At 37.3% G+C, this 26,077-nt stretch overlaps 1 protein-coding gene across 1 annotated transcript in view; it reads left to right on the forward strand.

The window, feature by feature from the left end:
- Positions 1 to 18: 18 nt before the first annotated feature.
- EIF4E (eukaryotic translation initiation factor 4E) overlaps positions 19 to 26,077 on the forward strand; it is a 38,791-nt gene continuing 12,732 nt past the window's right edge. The window contains exons 1-2 of the mRNA XM_065907545.1: positions 19 to 88; positions 23,744 to 23,850. Of these exons, the coding sequence (XP_065763617.1) occupies positions 71 to 88; positions 23,744 to 23,850 (125 nt within the window). The 5' untranslated portion in view covers positions 19 to 70. The remainder of the gene's footprint in view (positions 89 to 23,743; positions 23,851 to 26,077) is intronic.

The raw sequence follows: 26,077 nt of genomic DNA on the forward strand, positions 1-26,077 counted from the left end.
CGGTTTGAATCTCCTTTTTTTCCTCTCACCCCCCCCTTCAGGAGCGGTTGTGCGAGCAGATCGATCTAAGATGGCGACTGTGGAACCGGTGAGTATTGCCTTTGGCCCCCACCCCCACCGGTCCCCGCGCTCCGTCTCCCTTCGGACTGGGGGACCCCGCGGGACGGCGTTCCCGGCGCGCATGCTACCCCTTGCCGCCCCCTCCCCCTCTTCTTGGGCCTGACCTCCCCGCGGACAACTGGGGGCGCCCCGGAGGTTGGCCGCTACGGCGTGTGGAGCACACGTTCTGGTGGGGGCCCGAGAGCTCGGGGAGAGAAGTGGGGGAGGGGCGGCGCGGCGCCTCCGGCAGAGCCTTGAGGGGGCCACGAGGATGGAGGGTGTTCGGGGCCCTGGGCTAGGGTGGTGGGAATTGTGCTTTCGGGATAGGAGGGCGCAGGGCCGGCTCCGAGCAGGCGTCGGGATCCGCAGGGACGGTGGGCGGCGAGCCGGCCTGGAATGAGATGGAGGAGGGAGCCCCGGGGCAGCCTTTCCCTCTCTCCCTCCCGAGCCTCTATCCAGCCCAGGGACTCGGGTGCGGCGCGCGTGCCGGGGTTCATTGGACGGGTGGGCCGGGAGGCCGGTGGGCGCGCGTTGCCAGAGGGTGGGTTGGGCGGGAGTGGTGCCGCGGCACGCGCGGAGAAGCTGCGACCTCGCCGCGGGGAGCCGAGAGGGGCGAGCGCATGTTACTCCAGCGCGTCGGAGAGTTGCCGGGGTTGGCGGCAGGGGAGGCGAGAAAGGTCTGGGGTGGGGAGGAGAACCCCGTGCCGCGCGGTAAACATCTGAGAGGAGGATGAAAGGGCGGAGGGGGGTGGTTAGAAGGGGGACCACATTGTCCTCGCCCCTCCGTGCTCGAGACCGGGCTGTCATGGAGGAGGGAAGGGGGAGGAGCGAGGCCTACGGAGAGCTGCTGCCGGTCTGGTTGCCGGCGGGACCTGCTGCATTTCTCACGCGCCTGTCTTCCATTCATTCATCCTTTCCGCGCTGTGCGCACGCCTCAGAGAATGCGACTGGGTCTAGATCCGTCTGTTCTTCCGAGTCTTTATCGTCTGGAAGATTTCACAGACGCAGTTTATTGGAAATAGAAACTTAACTTTTCAAGTTAATTTTCCATTTGATTCTCTCTTTATCCGTTCTACTGGCTTCCCTCCCATTTTAGGTATCATCTTAAACTTCTTTGAAGCAAGTTGATCCCAGAGTACAAAGTTGATTGTTACCGTTCAAAGGAGAGAGTATCTTTGACATAGTTTGGTTTTGCCGGCACTGGCTCACTGAAACTTCTAGGCCTATGTTGCCGTTTTAGGAATGTCGCATCTAAGTGATAATTTAGAGGCGTAATACATTCGCCAGTAAACCTTTGATACTCTGGAACCAATTCCAGACCTTCGTTGCCAGATGTTTTCGTGTATCTTTAATGGTAGTTTGTGATTTTGATAATGGCTTCCCAGTTTGCTTTGACTCTTTTTAAAGATTTCTATAACTACTTTGAAAACTAGGTATGGAAACGTCTGTAGAATACAAAAATACTTACTTTTCATTACATTGATGTAAACTATCCTTAGCTTACTGTCGGAGTTTAAGGCAGAAAGCTTGGTTATTTCTTTTATTGGTACCAGTATGTGTTTATTTTCCTGGAAATTAGAATGACTACAGAATTCACTTTAAGTTGCTGATACAATTAACTGATTTTTAGAACATTAATGTTAAATAGCTAAACGATGAATATGTAAAACCTTTAACTTAAAACCCTTTAATGGGCTATGATACTACTTACATCTGATCAACTCTCTTGCCCTCTGTGCTAGCATCAGTTAAAAACACTATAGCTGGTCATAGGGGCAAGGCTAAACGCTCTAAACAAAACAATAATGTATTCTCTGAAGTTTCAGTAACATTTAGGTCCTTTGGGTTTTGCGAAGCTATGCTGTTTTGTTTCAACAGCAGGGAACAAAACTACAAAGTGTTGAAGGAGTGTATTTAGTCAGTAAATATTTATAGCCCTGGATATTTTTAGGAGCTTGTACCAGGTGTTCTTGAGGATACAAATTATACAAAATGGGATTCTATACCTTGTTCAGTGTAAACTTTTAGAAGCTTAATTTCTAATGATCCTGGTCAGTGATAAAGTATAGTATTCCTTCTAGTTGTTGACCCTTGGGAGATTTGAATACTGCATTTAAATTTGGGGAGTAGGGAACCTAAAAATCTGGTTTGTGAAAGTCGAAAGCCAGATTGAAACTATAGTAGTTTGAGGATGCCTGTAAAATACTTTAAAGGATTCATTTTTAGTGTAAAAATGTGATTTAAAATTTTTTTTTTTTTTTTTTAGTATTTTTAATGTACCCTTGTCTGCAGATTAGTCATTTAGAATTCTTTTTGGCAATTTTAAATAGTGGCTTTTTTTTTTTTTTTTTTTTTTTAAGCAACTGATTAGTATTTATTGCAATTGAAGTATCCCTGTAAAAGCCTACAAAAAAGTTATTTATTCATTGACATTTCAGTTAGCTTGTGAGTTTCCTTATTCTTTTTTTGCTGGGCATAATCATAAGCACCTAAAGAGTCATAGGTTTTTTCTCCTTGTCCCACCTTGGTAGGCATTCGGGGAATGTTTGTCTCTGAAAGTTACGTAAAATATCAGTCGTTTTCAATTTGGTATTATGTGATTATCGAGCGTGTGTGTGTGAGATCAGTTAAATTAAGATGTGCCTTACACGGAATCTAAAAAAATGATTAAAATGAACTTACTTTCAAAACAGGAATAGACTCGCAGACACAGAAAACAAATTTATGGTTACCAAAGGGGAAAGGGAGGAGAAAGGGATAAATTAGGAGTTTGGGATTAACAGAAACACACCAGGATATATAAAATAGAGCACAGGGACCTGCTTTATAACACAGGGAACTATATTTGGTACCTTGTAATAACTATAATGAAAAAGAAGGTAAATATATATGTGTCTTTGTGTGTATATTTTTAAAACTGTATATCTCAGTATACTTCAAATTAGCACAACTTTGTAAATCAACTATACTTCCAAAAAAAAAAAAAAACAACCCACGACAGAACACATGGACACACAGAAGGATACTGGATGATACTAAATTTGTTAAGAAGTTTGGTGGGCAAATTAAAGGAACCACTTATCTCATAACAGGTACTGTTGGAAAATTTTGAACAATACTCTCCTGTTACTCTGTTGGCATTTGAATTGTGGCCAGGTCAGAATTAGAGCTTGTGAGTAGATCAAAGTTAGACTTAATATCAGTTGATAAAAATGGCAGGCCATCTTGCCTCCAGTGGGTCATTGTTTTGGTAGCTTTTATCTTCATTCTGTTTTCTTCATTATTGGGTTGTTTTTTGACTTGCAATTCTTTCAAAGATAAGAGATTTTTATTTCCTTAGTTAAACTGAAGGTATATAGTTTTACTTGCTTTTACAATGTATCTTTTGAATTTTTTAAAACTATACCTTAGTTTCATAGTTGGAATCCACTTGGACAGTTAGCTAATCTAATGTTTCCTTTTTTATCCCTTAGAAACATGTTTTGCAAAGAGTTAATAAAAAGTAAATCTTAAATTCATGTGACAAATATGTTATATAATGCCATGTTTTTTGCTAAACAAAGACTGTTGACAAGCAAACCTTCGTTTTAATATGCATGTTTTTCCTTTAAGAAAACATAGTGTTATGAGAGTCCATTCACCGGCCAAAGAAATTTGGTTCTAGTGTTTATATTTTACATTTTACTTTGTTTTTTACTCTGAATTCATATTATGCCTAATTATTTGACTTAGAGAAGTCCAGCTTAGAAACAGACATAGTCTGCACTCCAAAGCTGCAGAGAATAAAATGTTTAATGAATTATGTAACCATAATCCAGTTTGGATAGAAAATTCTACACACAAAAAATTTTTGTTAAATATTCTATTGAATTTATATAAGATTAAGAATATAGAAGTACCTGCAGTCCTGGATGTAACAAGGAACCAGTGAAGTAGTTGTTATAGCAATGATAATTTCTTCCTTTCCTTCTCTGCTTCTATTAGAAATTTTCTTGCTGTTTTGGAGTTGCTCCATCTTTGTCATAGAGAATTTTTTGAGAAGTGGAAATGAGCCTGAATTACAATCTTAATTTTAATATCTATGTTGAAACCTTGAAATTTCTAAAGCTAGCTGGAAAATGGGAATAAGTATAGTGATTTTGATTTTCAAATAACAATATTTAGAGATGACAATTTGTCGCTTATGAAGAACTAGATAAAGTTAATATTCCATTGATGTACTGCATGCAGGTGTATTCATGCATGGGTATGCTTACCTTTTCCTCTCTTTGCTAGGAGATTCACATAGCTGACTTTATTTTTATCTTTTCTTTGTCATTATTCAGAAATACAAAGCTTATGACCTATAAATGATTAATACTCTTCCCACTCTTTACAGTAAAAATGGTAGTGTTTTAAAAGTTCCATATGTGTCTAGAGAAAAAAGATGACTTTTATTTCTTAAGTACTATGTAGTCATTTCTAGTCTCTTACTTCTAGAACCTGAGAATGTGATAAAAAAAAAATAAGATTTTTTTTCCCCCAGTTAGAACTTCTGATACATCTTTCATAGAAACAATGGGAAGCTGTAGTTTTTGCTCACTGTGTTCACTAAGAGTCTGTGGACTATAACAGATCTAACCAGCTTTGCATTTCTAGGGCTACAGATTTAAAGTTCTAAGCAACTGACTTAATAGAAATTTTCTTTTAAATATAGTCTGTAATAGTGAATTTTAATGTAAGCAGTCTTTATAGCTTAATAATAGTTAACACATCAGGCATCTTACTAAGTGCTTTACATATATTCATTTAATTTTTAGCAGCCTTATGAGGTAGGTATTATTATTTCACAGATAAGGAAACCAAGGCACAGAGAAATGAAGTAACTGTGTGACTAACTTGCCCAAGATCGCACAGCTAAAGTGGTGGGGTGGAGTTCAAACTAAAGCAGCCAAGTTCCAGAGTTTGTTAAATATGACACTGTCTTTCCAAGAGGCATGTAGTGTGTGTTCCTTGTGTGACTTGGAAAGATTAATTTGATAAACTTAATAGATACTTTGCTAAAGCTCTAAAAGAAAATATTTGGAGGTTTGTTTTTAGTTTCTTTTGTCCTGCAGTGTTTGCTGATATCCAAGGTATAGAATCTTAATAAAATAGCAACATTGTGTCGAAAGTCTAAGGACTAAACAAGTTAGTTATACTGTTCATTCTTCAGTAAATGGTCTAGGACTTTGTGGGTTGATTTCTAAAGAAAGTGAATGATCTCTTCCCTTCTCCCCCTTCTCATTTGATTTCTGGACCTTGTCAATTCAAATGATTTGACAGGTGAAATATTTTGCTAGTGGAAACAGTGTAGTAAAATTTTTTAAAAATTGGTAAATATGGCATCTATTCTCAACTACCTTTGTACTTTTAGTAATTTTGGTGAAAGGTCTGGCAAAGAGTTAAGCAGTTGTTTTGAAAAAGTTTCAGTTCTAATATGTTACTCATCTTAAAAGCTGAATTATTTGGAGGAGGTGGTAGTAATAAGACTAAGATTTCTCTGAGTGATCTTTGAAGTAAATTCTTTGCAGTAATCTATAAAGCTAAAATGTCTTTAGTTGTGTATTTTAAACTTGTTACTGTAAAATGCTGTGCTTATTATAATGACAGCCAATAAGATTTTAGTATTTATGTGAACTAAAAAATTGTTATAAAAAATTCTTATGTGATTTTCCATGGGTCATCTTTGGATAACAGTTTATGTAACCACAAAGTCTGATAACTTAAAGTATTAACTAAGGCAAGACATATTTCAGTAGAGAGAAAATGCACATCTTTTTCTTGTAGTTTTAAAAAAATTTAATGTTGTGGGATAAATACTTTTTATTGGTGAAAAATTCACATTTCAAGTAACTAAAAAAAAAAAATTCTGCCAGGGTCACATAGTTCCTAAGTGAGAGTGCTGGAACTCAAACCCTGGTTCTGCGTACAAGCTTTATTACTACACTTAGAAAAAAGAAACTGAAATTCAGCCAACACTCAGAAGTCCAACTCTTTACCTTCAGGAAAAACTCTTACCTTAAGGATAGAATTGATTCATAGATTGCGCAGAAATAAACCTAAAATCAAATCTGAAAGGATGTATGGGTGGTCGCATGATAGGATTTATGAGTGATACAATTAATTTTTTTGTTTTGAATTTGAACAACTTGTATTCTCAAACAGTATTTAGTAAAATCACCTTTGGATCTTGATTTATAATTAATGCTATTTTAGCTTTTTTAATTACTTTTTCCTTAAAGGTGATGGATCCTTTTAGCAGTCTGCTGGAGCTTGTGACCTCATTATCAGAATATGGTTTTTAAATGCATTAAATAAACTATTAATACTTAGGATTACAAAGGAAAATAATTGAAGTACAGTGAGGATTAAAAGCGTTAAATGAAACATTAAGGATGCTGCCTGGCACAGGCCAAGTCCTGTTGTCTTACTGGTGTGAAAAACCTATCTCCTGTTCTTTCCAACCACCTAGTTCTCTCCAAAGCATTCAGATGTTAACTGGCTTATTTGAGGATTCTTCTGAAAAAATGCTGTCCAGGAGAACTTTCTGTGATGGTCAGAGTGTTCTGTATTTGTGCTTCCAATACAGTAGCCACTAGCTGCACTGTTGAGCCCTTGAAATAAAACTAATCCAACAAAGAAATTATTTTTAAACTTTAAATGTAATTTTTAATTACTTGTAATCTAATTCCATATGTAGTAAATGGATACTGAATTGGACAGTGGCTCTAGAATCTAGATATATTCTGGTATATAAAAACACATATTGTATTGCACCTTTATAAGGAATAACTGGATACAACAAATGCCAGTTTGGTTGGGCAAGTTATTGTTTAATTCTAGGAAGACATCTTTCTAATTTTTCTTCTGTATTCAACTTGCAAAGATAATTATTTGGTCTTGACAAAACTGTCATATGACCTTGTTTTGCTGTTTAAGAAAACGTGTGTGTGAATAGACAGTTGTTGTTTACATTGTCCACAAATCAATTTTTGTACAAAAGAGTATACGAGGTTTTCTCAGGCTGTTACCATCCAGATGGATCACTTTTAGGGGCAACCGGCATGGTCAGGTGGTCAGTTCATATCTTTCTGTGGAAATGTGTATATTCAGTGTCCCTCCCACCCCCACCCTGGATTTCCATCCAAGGATTCAATCAACTGGATCAAATTTCAGAGGGTTCTCTGTGCTGTGCCATTTTATTTAAGGCACTTGAACATCTGTAGATTTTGGTATCTTATGGTGTCCTGGAACCAATCTGCCACAGATACTGAAGTGTGTGTGTGTGTGTATATATATATATATGTGTGTGTGTGTGTGTGTGTATATATATATATATATATATATATGCTAAATTATATATATACACACAAGCAAATGTGATATTGACCCTTGAACAACCTTGATTGCAAATGTGGGGCTCCACTTATGTATGAATTTTTTTTCACTAAATGCATTCTATGATACTACATGATCTGCAGTTGTTTGAGTCCGCAAATGCTAGGTTTTGGATGAGAAGGGCTGACTGTAAAGTTGTGTGTGGATTTTTGACTGTATAGTGTCAGTACCCTTAACCGCTACATTGTTAAAGGATCAACTGTACATTCTTTACAAAAAATAAGTGGTAGCCAACTCCATACACTATTCTGGCCTCTTGTGTTTTTCTTTTATGTCTTTTAGAGCATTTCATATCAACAATCAAGTTTTCATTTTTTTTTTTTCTGATGATATATATTACATGGTTTGATCTTAAAACATATTATTTCTATGTTGATGAACACTTCCTGGGGTCCAATTAAGGCATATAAGTATATCAAAGTTTATTATCCTGAATTGATTTTAAGAGGGAATGTGATTGTTAATCTGGGGATGAATTATAGTACTGTTTGTGTTTATTGGTTTGACTGTGTTATCCATACCAGATGAACTGAGGACTAGGTGATAAATTGCAGATGGTGATTGCAGCCATGAAATTAAAAGACGCTTACTCCTTGGAAGGAAGGTTATGACCAACCTAGATAGCATATTAAAAAGCAGAGACGTTACTTTGCCAACAAAGGTCCGTTTAGTCAAGGCTATCGTTTCTCCAGTGGTCATGTGTGGATGTGAGAGTTGGACTGTGAAGAAAGCTGAGCGCTGAAAAATTGATGCTTTTGAACTGTGGTGTTGAAGACTCTTGAGAGTCCCTTGGAATGCAAGGAGATCCAACCAGTCCATCCTAAAGGACATCAGTCCTGGGTGTTCATTGGAAGGACTGATGCTGAAGCTGAAACTCCAATACTTTGGCCACCTCATGCGAAGAGTTGACTCATTGGAAAAGACCCTGATGCGGGGAGGGATTGGGGGCAGGAGGAGAAGGGGACGACAGAGGATGAGATGGCTGGATGGCATCACCGACTCGATGGGCGTGAGTTTGAGTAAACTCCAGGAGTTGGTGATGGACAGGGAGGCCTGGTGTGCTGCGATTCATGGGGTCGCAAAGAGTCAGACACGCCTGAGCAACTGAACTGAACTGAACTGAGGTGATAAATTGAACAGTTAGAAAGATTTGTAACTACTGTAATTATTTGAGAAAAGCAGTGGAAAATTCAAAGATGTGAAAGATTGTTAGAGTTATGCTATCTATAAAGAATCATACCTCCCTGTATCCATGTAGCCATACTTTTGACTAGTCTACAGCTCCCCTCCTGTGGTACACACACATCCCACCCTACGTCCCATCCCCAGTTTAGCCATGTAACTTACTTTGGAATTCCAACCATTTGCTAGTTAAGTGCTGTGATGAATAATTCTTATCTGTACTATTCTATACATGAGGTGGTATATCTGTAGGGTGAATGTTTTGGCAACAAATTGAAAATTTAAAAACTCATAAAATAAAGCACTTCTGTTACTGTCATTGGCTATCAGGCTACAATTTTTTTCTTTTTAGAACTCCTTTCTAACTGAGATATTTATATGTAGAAAAAGTATACCCGTGTCTGTAAGTTTTAGAGTAATAAACTGAAGACCCGTCCTGTAAGACATCATTGTGCTTCCGCGTTGTACCCCATGGTTACACTTTCATTTCTCTGCCTCCTCACCTACTCACTAACCTGACTTTCATGTTAATCATTTCCTTGATTTTTTTTGAACAGTCTAATTATCTTTAGAGTTTAATATCCAGTCTGTGTATCTTTCAGCTTTTTTAATTTTGAAAAACTAAAAACTTAGATGATGTATAAAGAAAGCACAGTATTGCTGCTGTAACTGAACACACCTTCTGGGTTACAGCTTGGTTTCAACTTCCTGAAATTTCTACTAGAGCCCTTCTTGGGAAAACCAACGGGTGAGATTATGTTCTGGGAAACACAGGACTCTATAGTTACCTGGTGGGGCTGTGAAATGGGCCAGGCGGAGAAACTTCAGTTAAGAAAGAGGTCTCTTGGAGTGAGTTGTTCTGTATTTAAGATCAACAAAATATAATTTTGGTGTCAAATTCTTAGCTGTTCCAGGGAGCAGGGCACAGAAGAGGGAAAAGGGAGCTTTGTTAGCATATGTGTATGTAAACACCCAGGCCAGACAACATGTCAATCTGTTTTTAGTAGAAGGTAGAATAGTAAGCCCTTTGGTCATAACAGATGCAAAATGAATGTAGCCAGAATCACATTGCTCCAGTCTAGACTGTTGCTCTCTATATCTGGTGCACACCTGTCTTGCTTGGATCCCTTTAGACTGTGTTTCTGATTTGCTGTCTTGACTTCTGTGTTGCACCCCTCTGTTTGCTGTATCTCTTTTCTTCCTCTGATTATGGTTACTTGTTTCACTATGGTGGATCACATCTTCCAGAAGATTTTTGAGAAAAGTTGCATGAGAAAGAGTTTTGAAACCATGCATATTGAACATGTAGTTTGGGTGTAGCCTTTTCTTCAGAATTTTTAAGTCCCATGGTAATTTTCTCTTATAATTGTTTAATTCAGGAATTATTCTGATGGCGTTTTTTTTTTGTTTGTTTTTTTGTTTTTTTTTTAACGTGACCAGTTCCCTTTCCATTCCCTAGAAATTTGTCAAGTTTCCTTGTCCCCATTTCACAGTGACATACTTTAGTGTGAATATTGTCTGTTGTGCTGGGTACTCATTGAACTTTTTAAATATAGCAACTTATATCCATCTCTTCTGAGAGATCTGTTGGTGATTTTCCTATCCCCATTTTTCCTCTTTGAAACAGTTAATTATATATTGGAGTCACTGAGTCGTTCATGTCTGCATGCTCTGACATGCTCTTGTGTGCTCTCTAAACTAAATCTAAATTTTGCTCTCATTTCCCATCTCTTTTTGTTTTGTTTTCTGTGCGTGCTGAGTTGCTTCAGTTGTGTCCGACTCTTTGCTACCCCATGTACTGTAGCCTGCAAGGTTCCTCTATCCATGGGATTCTCCAGGCAAGAATACTGGAGTGGATTGCCATTTCCATCTCCAGGGGATCTTCCCAATCCAGGAATCGAACACCAGTCTCCTGCATTGCATGCGGATTCTTTACCATCTGAGCCACCAGGGAAGCCCTGAAATGGAAGTAGAGGCGTAAAACATGAGATTCTCATCCTTACTCATAATAAGTGAAATCTGAATTAAAACTACGCTGAGATACCATTTTTCTATCATTAAATGGGGAAACTCTGAAATATAATTTTTATTGTACCCATATATCCAGTCCAGTGATAGTGGGTTGCCATGCCTCTCCTCCAAGGGATCTTCCCAATCCAGCAATTGAAACTGCATCTGTTGTGTCTCCTGCATTGGCAGGCAGGTTCTTTACCACTTCCAACCTTTTCTGTCTCATAATTTAAATTTCCAGATGTTCTCTCTTTCTCTGATCTTCTGAATGCTCATTTTCATAGCTTCCTGGAATAATTGTATGTGTGCACAATCTGAACTTTTGGAGGACATACATAGGTACATATTTTTAAAGGCATGATCTATCCCTGGCTATCTTCTCCAAGTTGCTTTTTTTCTTTTTATTCTTGAACTCATGGCAGCAATCCTAGGGACTTGGTGTGGTTGGGTGAGGTTGGGGATGGAGAGACCTAGTTATTTCCAAAACAGCTTTCACTGGATTCTTTTTATTTATTTATTTTTGGCTATGCTGGGTCTTTGTTGCTGCACATGGCCTTTCTCTAGTGGCGGTGAGTGGGGGCTGCTCTTCGTTGTGGTGTGCAGGCTACTCGTTGAGGTCGCTTCTCTTGTGGACCACAGGCTCTATAGGCGCACAGGCTTCAGTAGTTAGGGTACACAGTTGCCACATGGCATGTGGGGTCTCCCCGGACCAGAGATTGAACCGGTGTTCATGCATTGCAAGGCAGATTCTTAACCATTGGGCAACCAGGAAACCCTCACCAAATTCTTTTTAATTTACTCCCTTCACTGCAAGTTATAAAGGTGCTGCCAGGAGACTTTAAGGTGTGTATTGATAGTTACCACTTGTCCATCTACATTCCACTTTTCTTTCTTTTTTTCCCCTGCTCTCCCCATCCATGATTCTGGACCACCTTCTTGTTTTTGTTTTTGTTTTTAATTCACTGTGGTTTTAGTGCAGTTTTGACTAGGAACAAAATAAGAATCATTTATTTATTCAAACATTTAAGTGCCTATCATGTGCCACGCACTCTTGAGTGCTTAACCCAGCTCTACCTTAACCTACGAGATACTGGATTACTGAATAGAAATGAAATAAAGAACTAATACTTATGACATTTTAAAAGTAACTTATTGCATTCTGATTATAGAATAGTGTTAACAGTTTTTCTGTATAACTAGGCCAAAGATGCCAGGAATAATAACAAACCTAGGACGTTCTTTGCAGCAATCATATACTCAAATGCCAGAGTCTTGAAGTGCCTAGAAATTATAAATCCTAGCAGTTTGCAGGATTCATAAATAAAGTGAGAAATACAGTAGAGGACTTTAATAAGTGAAGAGTCATAATTTGCTTTTCAAAGAGTTACTATTGGAAAGATGGTGATTTTTCTTAAAGTTAATGTGTACATTCTGTATAAACTGAATCAAAATATTTGCTAGTGCAGTGAAAGCTACACTTGATGCTGGGGTTCACAAGCTGGCCTTAGGGCTGCTTTTTTGTGTGGCCTGCTAACTAAGAATGGTTTTTATTTCACAAGATTGTAAAACAAAAACAATGAATAAGTGATCAGATTCCCAGTCTAAAATATTTACTCTCTGGCCATTTAAAGAAAAAGTTTATAAGTTTATTTGAAAGACTAAACAAATGAGAATGGCAGTAAATTTTGGAAAGGAGGAGAAAAGGGGAAACAAGAATGTCCCCTGCGAGGAGAAACATTCGACAAAGGTACTTTTAAAAATGTGATGTTGGTGCAAGTAGGGACAAGGATCTCTGGAACAGACTTAGCATTCCAGAAGTAGACACTATATGTATTTGGGCTTCAGTATTAATTTTGTCATAATAAATTTGGAACATTTAGATATGTATGAAGAAAAAAATCATCTGTAATCCTAACAGTATGTTCTCTGGTTAATATTTTGGTGTACTTGTTTGTGGACTCCCCCCCCCCGCCAACCATGTCTCTCTTTGTGCCTTTTCCTTTAACCTTTTTTAGAGCAATTTTAGGTTCACTACAAAATTTTTTTTTGAATTTTATTTATTTCACTACAAAATTGAAAGGAAGGTCCGAAGGGTTCTGACGGATCTCCTGCCCCGACAGGCACAGTCTCCCCCGCAGTCAACCTTCCACACCAGAATGGTACATTCGTTAACATTGGATGAACCTACATTGACACATCATTAGTACCCGAAGACTGTAATTGACATCAGGGTTCACTTTTACTGTTGCACATTCTGTTTGGTCTGGACACTTGACATAACCCATTTACCATTATAGTTTTATACAGATGGTTTCACTGCCTAAAAGTCTTCTGCTTATCCCTCCCTCCTCCACAACCCTTAGCAACTACAAATCTTTTTACTATCCTTTGTCTTTGCCAGAAATATAGTTGTTATCATATAGTTAAACAGTATGTACCCTTTAAGTATCCTTTCACTTAATAATATGCATTTAAGATTCCTCCATACCTTTTCACAGCTTGATAGCTTGTTTTCTTATTGTAGAATAATATTCCATTGTCTGGAGACACCACAATATATTTGGTACTTGTTAAATTAAAAAAGTGACTCCCAGCCCCCTAAAAGTAGAATTCTCTGTTTATTTAGTCCTGAATTCTTTTCTGCATTTATGTTAGCACTTTAAAATGATTTTTCCAAGCTAGTTCATATATCATAAACACTGATTTATCTGTTAAACCTGTATCTTTTTTGCCTCTACTTTTGCTTACTAATATAAAATATATAAAGCTCCTATTATCCTGAGAGTTCCTTTGAATAAATACAGAATTAAAAGTATAACTGGGCTAAAGATTATAGATGTTTTTATATTTGGAAGTTTGGATGGTTCATTCAGTGAAAGGATATAACCATACTCTCTAAACCTGGGGACATTTGAAACAGTGGCTGCAGTACCTGGTTTTTTAGTTTTTAAAGAAATACAGGTTGACTTCTTTGGAAAGATGATTCAGATACTCAGAGAATATAAGGATAAATCTAATATTCTTACTAAAACCATAGTTTTAGTAAGTAATTTTAACGTTGAAATTTAAAATTTTAACATTTAGCATTCAGTTCAGTTGCTCAGTCATGTTTGACTCTTTGCAACCACATGGACTGCAGCACGCCAGGCCTCCCTGTCCATCACCAACTCCTGGAGTTTACTCAAAGCTATACCCCCTTGCTATTTAGCATTATAGAACTTAAAACTAATGCATGGAATTTAAAAAGAATTCAACTGCTTGTTTAACTGTGACATGTTAAAATTGATTATTTAAACTAACATTTAATCAGTATTGTTGCATTTAAGTTACGCTTTTCAAATTAAAAGAAACTTTAAAAAAATGTTTTACCTATTTTTTGCTGTGCTGGATTCTCATTGCTGTGTGCGGGCTTTCTTTAGTTGCAATTTGTGAGGGCTCCTCTAGTTGCAGTGCTCGGGCTTCTTGCAGTGGCTACTCTTGTTCTAGGGTGTGCATACTCAGGCTCAGTAGTTGTAGCCCATGATCTCTAGAGCTTGGGCTCTCAGTAGTTGTGGCACATGGATTGAGTTGCCCCGTGAGATGTGAAGTCTTCCTAGACTAGAGATAGAACCCGTGTTTACCGATGGCAGGTAGATCCCCAGTGAAGTCCAGGAATGAAGTTTAAAAGAAGCAGTAGTTAAATTCTTTACAATGTTTGCCTTCCAAATTATAATTATAAAACTTTAAAGAATGAATGAAATATAAATTATTACCTTACTGGAACCAGTATAATTTTGTGCAGTGTAGGTGCTTGTCCTAACATTTTAATATTACTGATTTATTTGAAGCACTAATTTTTACTTTTATATAATGTTCAACTTATATAAATTTCTCCATAGTTACTTTAAAATTAGTCTTGAATTGAGAGATTGGTATTAACGTATACACTACTATGTATAAAATAGATAACTAGTGAGAAACTACTGAATAACACAGGAAATTCATTGCTCTTTGACAACTTGATTGGGAAGGAAATCCAAGAGAGGATATATATGTATATGTGTAGCTGATTCTGCTTATATGTATACATATATCCCTTCTCTTTTAGACAAATTTTATTTTCTTGGGCTCCAAAATCACTGTGGATGGTGACTGCAGCCATAAAATTAAAAGATGCTTGCTGTTTGGAAGGAAAGCTGTAACAAACATAGACAGCGTATTAAAAAGCAAAAACATCACTTTGCTGACAAAGATTCGTATAGTCAAAGCCGTGGTTTTCCCAGTAGTCATGTATGGATATGAGACTTGGATCATAGTGAAGACTGAAAGTGAAAATCGCTCAGTCACGTCCAACTCTTTGCGACCCCATGGACTCTCTTTGACAGTCCATGGGATTCTCCAGGCCAGAATACTGGGGTGGGTAGCTGTTTCCTTCTCCAGGAGAGCTTCCCAACTCAGGGATCGAACCCAGGTCTTCCATATTGCAGGCAGGTTCTTTACCAGCTGAGCCTCCAGGGAAGCCCTGAAGGCTGAGCACTGAAGAATTGATGCTTTCAAATTGTGCTGGAGAAGACTCTTGAGAGTCCTTTGGACTGCAAGGAGATCAAACAAGTCAATCCAAAAAGACATCAACCCTGAATATTTATTGGAAGGACTGATGCTGAAGCTTCAATACTTCGGCCACCTGATGTAACGGGCTGACTCATTTGGAAAAGACACTGATCCTAGGAAAGATTGAAGGCAGAAGAGGAAGAGAGTGACAAAGGATGAGATGGTTAGATGGCATCACCGACTCAATGGACATGAGTTTGAACAAACTCAAGGAGATTGTGAAGGACAAGGAAGCCTGGCATGCTGCAGTTCATGGGGTTGCAAAAAATCAGACATGACTTAGCAACTGAACAACGCAACTATAGTTGATTAACTTTGCTTCAGAGCAGAAGTTAACACAACATTGTGTGTTTTATACTCCAGTAAAAACTAAAAAGAATATATGAGTCTTCTGGTGGCCTTTGGTTTAAGTAGCATTCACATTTAAATTTTATTATTAACCTTATTCTAGATCATACATGTTTGTTATTTCTTTTGTCTTTACCACACTTTCTGAATTTGTAGACTTGTCCTAAGCAACTTAAGATGTGCAGAATAATTTGGTTGACAAATATTAATGCTGTTTTAAGAATTAGTTTATTTTAAATGCTTATAAGTCTTTCTGGTTTTAAAAATTAGGTTCTAGAAGATCAGAAATTCAAGTATGACCTATAGGAATTATTTTATATTAGTGAAAAGTGGCTAGATGTAGCTTGCTGACTATCCAAAAACATATAGCACAGCAAATTGAACTCAAATCTAGTGCTAGTCTTAAATTTTAGATAGCTGTTATAACTTAAACAGCTATTAAATTTTGGAGTAATTTTTGGACACAATACAGTTTGTGCAAATGGTCACAGCTCTTCCCTCTATACCTCAAATTTTCAATTTTTTTCATTGTTTAGGTGTCATATTAAATTAGTTTAAAAGAATACTAAAAAGTACTGTCTGGAATCAGAGGTAATATATGGGATCTCACAGTCCTTTGCATGAAAAAATTATATATTTGAGCAGTGTTTTAAGCCCTAGAAGATTTGTATTTTGCTAAATCAACATTTATTGTTTATCTTCTCCAGCTTTTTAGTTTATGGCACAAAGGTGTCACCAGTTTGATTCTTTGATACAGACAGGGAATACTTGCAAAATCCATAGCTATACTTTTCCTGATGAGTGATGCCAGGTTAGCTGGTATTCCTTTACTATAGATAATGTAGTTGAAAACTAACACCCAAAAATAGCTGGTTTAGTTATTTGTGGCAGTTTTTACTGTTTATACCAGATTTTTCATTCCTTACAAGGCATGTGAGGCTATTTGTTTTTGTGTACTAGATAATTATACTAATTTACATATGGGAGGGTCTGTGGGAAGTGCATCTTTGCCAAAAAGAGACCTGGGAACTGAATGTTTGGATAATAAAAGGAAGAGTAAAAGAATCATGAATTCTATTTACATATGTCACTTATATCAAATAATAATATTCTTAGAGTTAATTATTTGTATCCATAAAAGAGAGCTTTTATTTATGTTTACCTGTAGCTCTAAGATATTTTGATGTATTTAGTATACTGTCTTGCATAATATAAAATCCCTATAATTAATCATTGGCATTTACATATTTTTTCCTAGTGGAGTGTGTGTGTATGTGTGTTGGAAGAGTGAAGTGTACTATTCATGTCTCTTTTGTGGCATGCACTTGAAAGAGAGTGAAGGTGTGGGATCTGAGGCTGTGGTACAAAGCATGGTATTAATGTATACTGTAGGGTTATGCCGCCTGGAAGGAGTGTCTTGGTAACCATTCTGGACACTTGTGAGAGTGAACGAGGGCTCTAGTAATAATAATTATGCTGAAACAACAAACAGGTAAAACTTGGAGACATAGTATCCCTATCTGTGAATCTTGACAGTCCTGCAATAAAATGTCAGGCTATAGACAGTGCATGTTCGTGCCCACGGCTTAAGTTTGAAGAGCAGAGAGAGTAGTAGTCTCACAGTGTTGTGAAGATTGAATATATTGAGATGAAAGTGAAAGTCGCTCAGTCGTGTCTGACTCTTTGTGACCCCATGGACTATATGTAGTCCAAGGAATTCTCCAGGCCAGAATACTGGAGTGGGTAGCCATTCCCTTTTCCAGGGGATTTTCCCCAACCCAGGGATCAAACCCAGGCCTCTGCATTGCAGGCGGATTCTTTACCAGCTGAGCCACAAGGGAAGCCCTATATTTCTTCCTATAGGCCCTATAGGGCTTCCCTTTATTGAGATAATATAAATGTAGCCTATTGCTTGTTAGTAACTGCTTAGTAAATGTTACCTTTCATGTAAAAAAACTCATAGTTTGATACAAGTGTGAGGATTGGTGTTACCACTTGAAAATCATAAAGCACTGCTGTCCTTTTCTATTCTTTGCTTACCCTTCTGTCCATTATTTCATATCTTTAATATGCAGTGCTTTCAGTTTGCTGAGGTACTGTGTTAATAAGCTGGTAGTTGCTGTTCAGTCACTAAGTCATGTCCAACTCTTTGTGACCCCAAAGGACTGCAGCACACCAGGCTTCCCTGTCCTTCATTATCTTCTGGAGTTTGCTCACCTCATGTTCATTGAGTCAAATTATAAATTGTAATACTGTACATTAAGTTTTTAAAAATTGAAGTATAGTTAATTTACAACGTCCTGTTTATGGTACACAGCCTAGTGATTCAGTTTATTAGTATATGTATGTATATACATATAATGTTACGTATTTATATATGTATGTACTTCTCTGCATTCCACAATAGGTTATTGCAAGATATTCAATATAGTTTCATGTTCTGTATAGTAGGACCTTGTTTATTTTATATATAGTGGTTTGTATCTGTTAATTGAAAGCTCTTGCTCTCCCTCTCCATAGTTTTTAAAGAATTATTTATTTTTGGCTGTGCTGGGTGTTTGTTGCTATGTGCAGGCTTTCTCTAGTTGCGCCGAGCAGTGCACAGGCTTCTCATTGCGGTGGCTTCTCACTGCGGAGGCTTCTCTTGATTAATGGCACAGGGCTCTAGAGTGTGAGGGCTTCACTAGTTGTGTCTCGAGGGCTCTAGAGCACGGCGTCTGTAGTACCCTGTGGCATGTAGGATCTTCCTGGACCAGGGCTTGAATCTGAGTCTCCTGCATTGGCAGGTGGATTCCTAACCACTGGACCACCAGAGAAGCCCTCTTCTCCGTATATTTTTATTTGAATCTCATAAACTCAGCAAATCCAAAACCAGGTTTAATAACTTGTTCTTAAATGTTGTCTCTTCTATTCCCTTACTTGTTAGTTGTATTTAGTAACTTTGACCTGTCATTTAATTGCTTCCATGTGGAAAGATACAGTTTTAGCCTCAGGCGTTTTACAGTCTTGCTCCAGTCTACCGTTCTAACTCTGTCTTTGGTTTCATGAACGTTCACTTTAGACTCCCTGCTTCCTTACTGTCTCTCGATAAAACACTGTACCATGTCACAGCTTTATTCACCTTTCTACCCACCTGAAATGTGTCTTTTAGGTTGTCTTTTAGGTTGAAATTGTTATTTGATTAATTTGAGCGTAGCCATGGTCTTTAAAATGAGCCTTTCCTGGTTTGTCTGGGTAGTTTCTGGGATGTTTAAAATGTAATTTTCAGTGAAATTTCCTTCTGTGGGGTGACTACCAAGCTGGGTGGTCACCAAACTGGAGGGATGTTACAGGACATTTGCAGTAGAGAATCTTGTTTTTAAATTGGATGTAGGAACCACCTTGGCTGTCCAGTCTTTTGGACCAGGGATTGAACCTGGGCCACGACAGTGAAAGCACTGAGTCCTAATCGCTGGACTGCCAGGAAATTCCCCCTTTTAGGGTTCTTTTGAAATATGTTACTTCATTCTTTTTTGGTATATGTCTATAATTAATTTGGCATATGTCTAAGATTGAAGGCAGAAGGAGAAAAGGATGGCAGAGGATGAAATGGTTAGCATCACCGACTCAGTGGACATGAACTTGAGCAAACTATGGGATATAGTGGAGGACAGAGGAGCCTGGTGTGCCGTATAGTCCATGGGGTCACATGACTTAGCAACTGAACAACAACTATAACTGTAAACTAATTTTTGACCGAAGAATTTAATAATACAGCATGGCCATCATTCTGGACATACTTCTCATTATATGTACTACCACAGATTTATAAGGTATGGGAGGGACTTCCCTGGTGGTCCAGTGGCTAAGATTCTGCATTCCCAGTTCTGGGGTTCTAAGCTTGATCCTTGGTCAAGGAACTAGATCCCACATGCTGCAACTAAGACGTGTACAAGCCAAAAAAAAAAAATTATATTGGAGCTTCCCCATAGAACAGACCACCGCCATAGAATTAATCTTAAAGGTTAAAATAGCATCGAACATGGCTGTACTTTGGTGTGTTTTTTTTGCTTTATCTAAGTTGAAAAAATGCACCCTGGTTATTTATATCAAAGTTAAGAGATTTTAAACAAAAAACAGTAAGTTGAAAGAAATGAACAGAAAATGATTTTATAATGGGGCATGTCTCAGTAGTCTCAAACAAAAATATTTTCCTTTGCAATAATGTACAACATAGTTGTAGAATCAAGAAGTTTTCAGGGTGAATGGTTGATTGTATGCTTTTTAAAGCTTTGAATTGTTGTGATAAGTAGATGGCCATAGCACAACATGACCTGAGAAAATTTGTACTGAGAAAATATGTCCTTATAATATTAATGTTTTCATAAGTAATTTCCATCATGAAAATGATTTCTTACTAGATTTGGCCTGTGCCATATTTTTGTAGAGTATTTGAGTAATTTTTATTGTGTCATGGAAACAATTGGCTGTTAATCACTTTTATCTTATTAAGAGGATTTGAGAAATTCAAATAAGCTTAAAAATTTGTACATCTCTCAGACTCTAGATAGTAGCTTAAAAGGCTAAAAAAGACAGGAATTCCCTGGTGGTGCAATGGTTAGGAATCTGCACTTTCATTGCAAGGGGCACAGCTTCCATCCCTGGTCATTGTGGCCAAGGAGGGGGAAAGGCTTATATTAAAAAACATGTCAAATACTGAAAAGAAGAGACAAAGTGTTTTAGAGTATTTTTCTTAAAATCTAGCTTGTTTGTGTGATACTGAAAGCAAAGATGAAAGATTTTAAAATAGTATACTTATTCATACCTACACACATTTATTTAAAGATTAGTAGTAGTTATTTTTATTTGTTATAGGAAAACTCCAAAATTATATATTCTTAATATAAAGACTAAAATTTCAATTAAAATAAAACTTTCAATTTAAAGGAACACTTTTTAAGGAAGTGAGCATATTTAGTTTTAGTTCTCAAATATCTAGAGACTTTAGATATCATCTAAGTCTTCCATCATTCTGCTAATGGTGAAAAGAGTAGAATAGGAGAGAAGAAGGTGCTTACTTAGGAAGTGACATTTTGTATCCTCTGAAACTTGTAATTACTCCTAGTGTAATTCATTGTTTTTTATGTGCTGCTGAGGTATTGATAACAGATGTAAACAAACACTGTGGAATTGTACAATTGTGGATTGTAATGAGGGTTTTGAATTCATGAGTACATTTTACTAATCATTGTTCTTTAGGTAAATAAGAGAATTTGCAGTATTTCTTAACTTTGAGGGGAAGAATATCTTTTTTAAAAAAATTCTTTTTGCCATGCTGCATGCATGTGGGATCACAGTTCCCCAACCAGGGGTTGAACGCTGGCCCCTGCAGTGAACGCACCACATCCTAACCACTGGACCACCAGGGAGTTCCCTCTGTCTTCTATTTTACCATGATAATAAGGTGGCTCAGTGGTTCTCCTTGCCAGTGCTGGAGATGTGGGTTTGATCCCTGGGTTGGGAAGATCCCCTGGAAAAGGAAATGGCAACCCACTCTAGTATTCTTGCTTGGGGAATCTCGAGGACAGAGGAGCGTGGTGAGCTGCAGTCAGTGGGGTCACAAGAGAGTCGGACACAAAAACTAAACAAAAAAAGTTAAGACTGTCTGCTAGCCCGGTTATCTGGATCATATGTATGTTATCTAGGTCTCTTTCTATAGACAGTTTAATCTCTTGATCTTCAGTTGCTGTAGAAAATTTTCTTTGCATGTTTGATGATGTTTGGTTGTTTGAATCTCACTCCTGCAGCTCCCTTTTCTCTGGTACACTGTCCCTGAAACCCACCTGCCTTATCAGTCCCTAATTGTTTCCTACTTTCTCTATTCACTCAGACTGCCCCTGTTTGGAGACCATCATTAATTTTAAGCTAGTGAAGAATGGCATTTGGTAATGATCATCTATTTGAAGATTTAAATGGATTGTGATGAGAAAATGGTGGTAAAAATGTGATATTAAGGCATTGGCTACTATATGTAAATTTTAGGGCCTTAACTACTCTGTGTAAATACTTAAAATTTAAGGAATCGAGCCAGTAAGTTTCTGTTGGGTGTAGTATTTTCCTCATTGGCATTATAGTTGTGACACAAAGCCCTTGCTGTGAGTGACTTCATAGGCTAGTAAAAAGCAGTTCCTGGAGGTGTCGTTTTAATTAGAAAAATGAATTTTATTTTGTAAAATATGTATCCTCTGTCTGCTCTGAAGTCTTAGATCATACATCTCTGATTTATAAAATGTTAATGTGAATATGTATCTTTATTGTTTTTCTGGTTCCATTTAAATCTGATATCCAAACCCTTGTTGCAGTGCCCTCCTCTTTTGTATCAACTTGTTTCAGTTTCTGGTCCCTTTTCTTAGCTGTCTTTTTGTTGACACCAATTTACAGTAGGGTGAAGAGTTACATAGATTAATGTGGATAATATGCATTATTCCCAGGCTCCATTTTTCCATGACATTTTTAAATGATGATGATAACTATGTCTCACTTCAGTTCAGTCGCTCATTTGTGCCCGACTTTTTGCGACCCCGTGGACTGCAGCACGCCACGCCTCTCTGTCCATCACCAACTCCAAGTTTACTCAAACTCATGTCCATTGACTCAGTGATGCCAACCAACCATCTCATCCTCTGTCATCCCCTTCTCCTGCTGTCAATCTTTCCCAGAATCAGGGTCTTTTCAAATGATTCAGTTCTTCGCATCAGGTGGCCAAAGTATTGGAGTTTCAGCTTCAGCATCGGTCCTTCCAATGAATATTTAGGATTGATTTCCTTTAGGACAGACTGGCTGGATTTTCTTGCAGTCCAAGGGACTCTCTAGAGTCTTCTCCAACACCACAGTTCAAAAGCATCAATTCTTTGGCCCTCAGCTCTCTTTATAGTCCAACTCTCACATCCATACATGACTACTGGAAAAACCATAGCTTTGACTAGACGGACCTTTGCTGGCAAAGGAATGTCTCTGCTTTTTAATATGCTGTCAAGATTGGTCATAACGTTTCTTTCAAGGAGTAAGCGTCTTTTAATTTCATGGCTGCAGTCATCATCTGCAGTGGTTTTGAAGCTCAAAAAAATAGTCTCTCACTCTTTTCTCCATCTATTTGCCATGAAGAGATAGGACTGGATGCCATGACCTTATTTTTGTGAATGTTGAGTTTTAAGCCAACTTTTTCACTCTTCTCTTTCACTTTCATCACAAGGCTCTTTAGTTCTTCTTTGCTTTCTGCTGTAAGAGTGGTGTCATCTGCATATCTGAGGTTATTGATATTTCTCCCGGCAATCTTGATTCCAGCTTGTGCTTCATCCAGCCTAGCGTTTGTCATGATGTACTCTGCATATAAGTTAAATAAGCAGGGTGACAATATACAGCCTTGATGTACTCCTTTCCTGATGTAGAAGATTACAAATCAAGCTGGTGTCCAGCTTTTTTTCCTTCGGGTCATTTGAAAATGACAGAAGTTGCTCAACTCTTTTTTTTTTTTTTTTTTTTTTTAGAAGTTGCTCAACTTTAAGTTACCATATATCATAAAGTTTGACATGAAGGCAAGGATCTGTGTAGTATTGCCTTATTCATTTTATAAAGGTTTTTTGTGTGTCATGTAATATAGTTAATTATGCTCTCCAAACTTGCGTTGAACCAGCCCTCCCCACTAACCACCCTGCCATGCACAACACTTTAATGGTGTGTTAAAAGAAAGATACTTCATTTTTCTGTTTTGCATGGTGTCTAATAATCTTATGTTAAATGTGTAAGTGAAAGATAACAATATATATTTTAAATTTGAGAAACGTTTTGCTCTTAATGAAGAGATGCTAGAAGAGTCTGGTGCTTTTCTTAGAGTTTGGCTAGTTGTCTACTTTATCAAATGCTTCCCCTGTAATTCATTCTTTAAAAAAATGTTATGGACAGTATTGGTTCAGATTTATTTAGAGTATTGCTATCATAGAGATTAAGTTTTCCAACATTGTAAATTAACTATATTTCAATAAAAATGTACAAATAAATTTCTTGATGTTGTTTTTTCATGTTAAGAATTTTATAATGTTTAATTATTTTCCACTAGGAAACCACCCCTACTCCGAATCCCCCGCCTACAGAGGAAGAGAAAACAGAATCTAATCAGGAGGTTGCTAACCCAGAACACTATATTAAACACCCTTTACAGAACAGGTAAGCTTTCTGACACATGGATTTTTTTGACTTGGGCAACAAGGTAAATGGTGAATGGGACAGGTTTGGAGGGGAAGGTTAGGTAAGACTAGTTTTAGGTATGTTAGGTTGAGGATTCCGTTTTCTCTTGGATGACCGACATCTGGCAAGCAGTTTTACGTGTGAATCTTGAGCTCAGAAAGTAGAACTTTGAATGGTAGTTGAAACCAGAGTAGTAAATAAGTTCTCTTAAGTGAATTTGACTCACAACAGAGGCTTGGAATATTAGCACATAGGGGATTTTTTTGGGTAAGAGCATCCATGAAGAAAACAGACGGGGTGCAAAGAGAGGGAGTTGGGCAGGGATGGACTGGTGGTTTGGAGTTAGCAGATGCAAATTACTTTGTATATAGAGTGTATAAACAAGGTCCTGCAGTATAGCCCAGAGAACTATATAGGTAATATTCTGTGATAAACCATAATGGAGAAGAATATGAAAATATGTATTCATATGTATAGCTGAGTCACTGTGCTGAACAGCAGAAATTACCATAGCATTGTAAATCAACTGTACTTCAATAAAATTTTTAAAAAAGAATGCCTATGGAAGTGTATAGACATATATACTGTATAAACTAGGACAGAGTGTTGGTCACGGAAACCAAGAAAATGGTTTATTTTAAGGACAAGGTACAGCATATATGCCCCCAAAAAGTCAAATATTCATTGGATTGAACAGTCAGTCCTTGCTAACATTGGAGAACGTTTAGTAGAGTAGATGATGGAAAAAGATTGGCGTAGTTTGAAGAGTGAATAGAAATTATACAAATGTATAGAGCAGGAATAGGCGATTTGAAGGAGAAAGTTCAGATGGTCTGTGAAGGAGAGAGAGCCTAGGGTATGTGGAGTCTGGATATCCGTTGGTTTGTATTTTAAGAGAAGTTTAGAAGAGGAAAAGAGAGTTTTGGATGAGTTAAGTTTTCATAGTTGCAGTGTAGTAGTTTAATACTTCAGTATATGGTTTTTCCTATCTCCACCCTACCACTTCCCAGTATGTTTGTGCTTTTACTTAATTATCTTTCTGGTTTATCTGATAAAACTTAACTTTAATTCACTGAGAGCTGATGGTGGGAAAACTCAGAAACATTTCCTCAGAATCTGGAGGAAAGTAAATTGGATAAATTAACTTTAGAGGATCTTTAATTCCCTTCATTCCCCCTCTCCCAGACCCTACAAGTCTATAGTTAGGTTTCATTTATCTGAAAAATGTGTTGTCCCTTTATGTCCTTTTTTCCCCTTCATTATCATTGTAGACCTACTGAAGTAGTAATCCAAATATGTTTTGGTAGTTTTTTCATAGGAGATGGTTGATTCAGCATACCCTCCAGGGAGGAGCAAATCAGTTCTTTAGATACTGTTGATTGTCAGCCAGTGTGTGAAATACCAAAGGTCAAATAGTTAATAAAAGGAAAAAATTCTTCTTCAGGAAAGCATTGTGCCAAAGTAATACTAAGTTGTACAATTGATTAGTGGCAGTTTTATGTAGTTCATCCTAGCAGCAGTACTAAAACCTTTATTTTTACCCCCATCTTTTCAGTGGTATCGTATAAAAAGCTTACTGTCTTCTGTCTGTGAACACAATTCTTCATGTTGCTGTTATTGGGAGATCAAGGCATATATCCCTCATAGCTTAGGATGAAATCTGAGATTCCTGAAAGGTGCCCTTATCAGTGAACAAACTGATTAAATTCTAAAATGAAATCTGTGAGGATTTTAATTTCTCTATAATTTCTGTTTCTTGCATAAAATATTAAAATATCACATTGAAAACTGTTCTAAGACATTTTTGGTTCTGATTTTGTTAATTTCTTCATTATTTACTTTTTGTAAATAATTTTGTAAGGAATTATGTTTTCTTTAAGAAAAAAACCACTATAGTATTGTAAGAAAGATTAAATCATTGAGGCACGAAATATACAAAGTGTAAGTTCTCTGTTTTTCTCTGATTCCTTCTTCCCCATTTTGTTTTGCTCCACTCCCCAAAATAGTGTTAAAAATTTGGGTTTGTGTTTTTCCAAAACCTTTCAATGTACATATATATACTTTTTTTAATACAGATTGCCATACTATTGAGTTTTTTGTTTGTACATGTAAATTTTAAGTCTTTATTTCAATCGACAGCCTTGTTAGTATTAAATGAATATATAGTCGTGTATTTTATCAGGCTTACATTAATGAGTATGCAGAT

Source organism: Muntiacus reevesi, chromosome 16 (genome assembly GCF_963930625.1).
Source record: "Muntiacus reevesi chromosome 16, mMunRee1.1, whole genome shotgun sequence".
In the NCBI taxonomy this organism is placed as follows: Eukaryota; Metazoa; Chordata; class Mammalia; order Artiodactyla; family Cervidae; genus Muntiacus; species Muntiacus reevesi.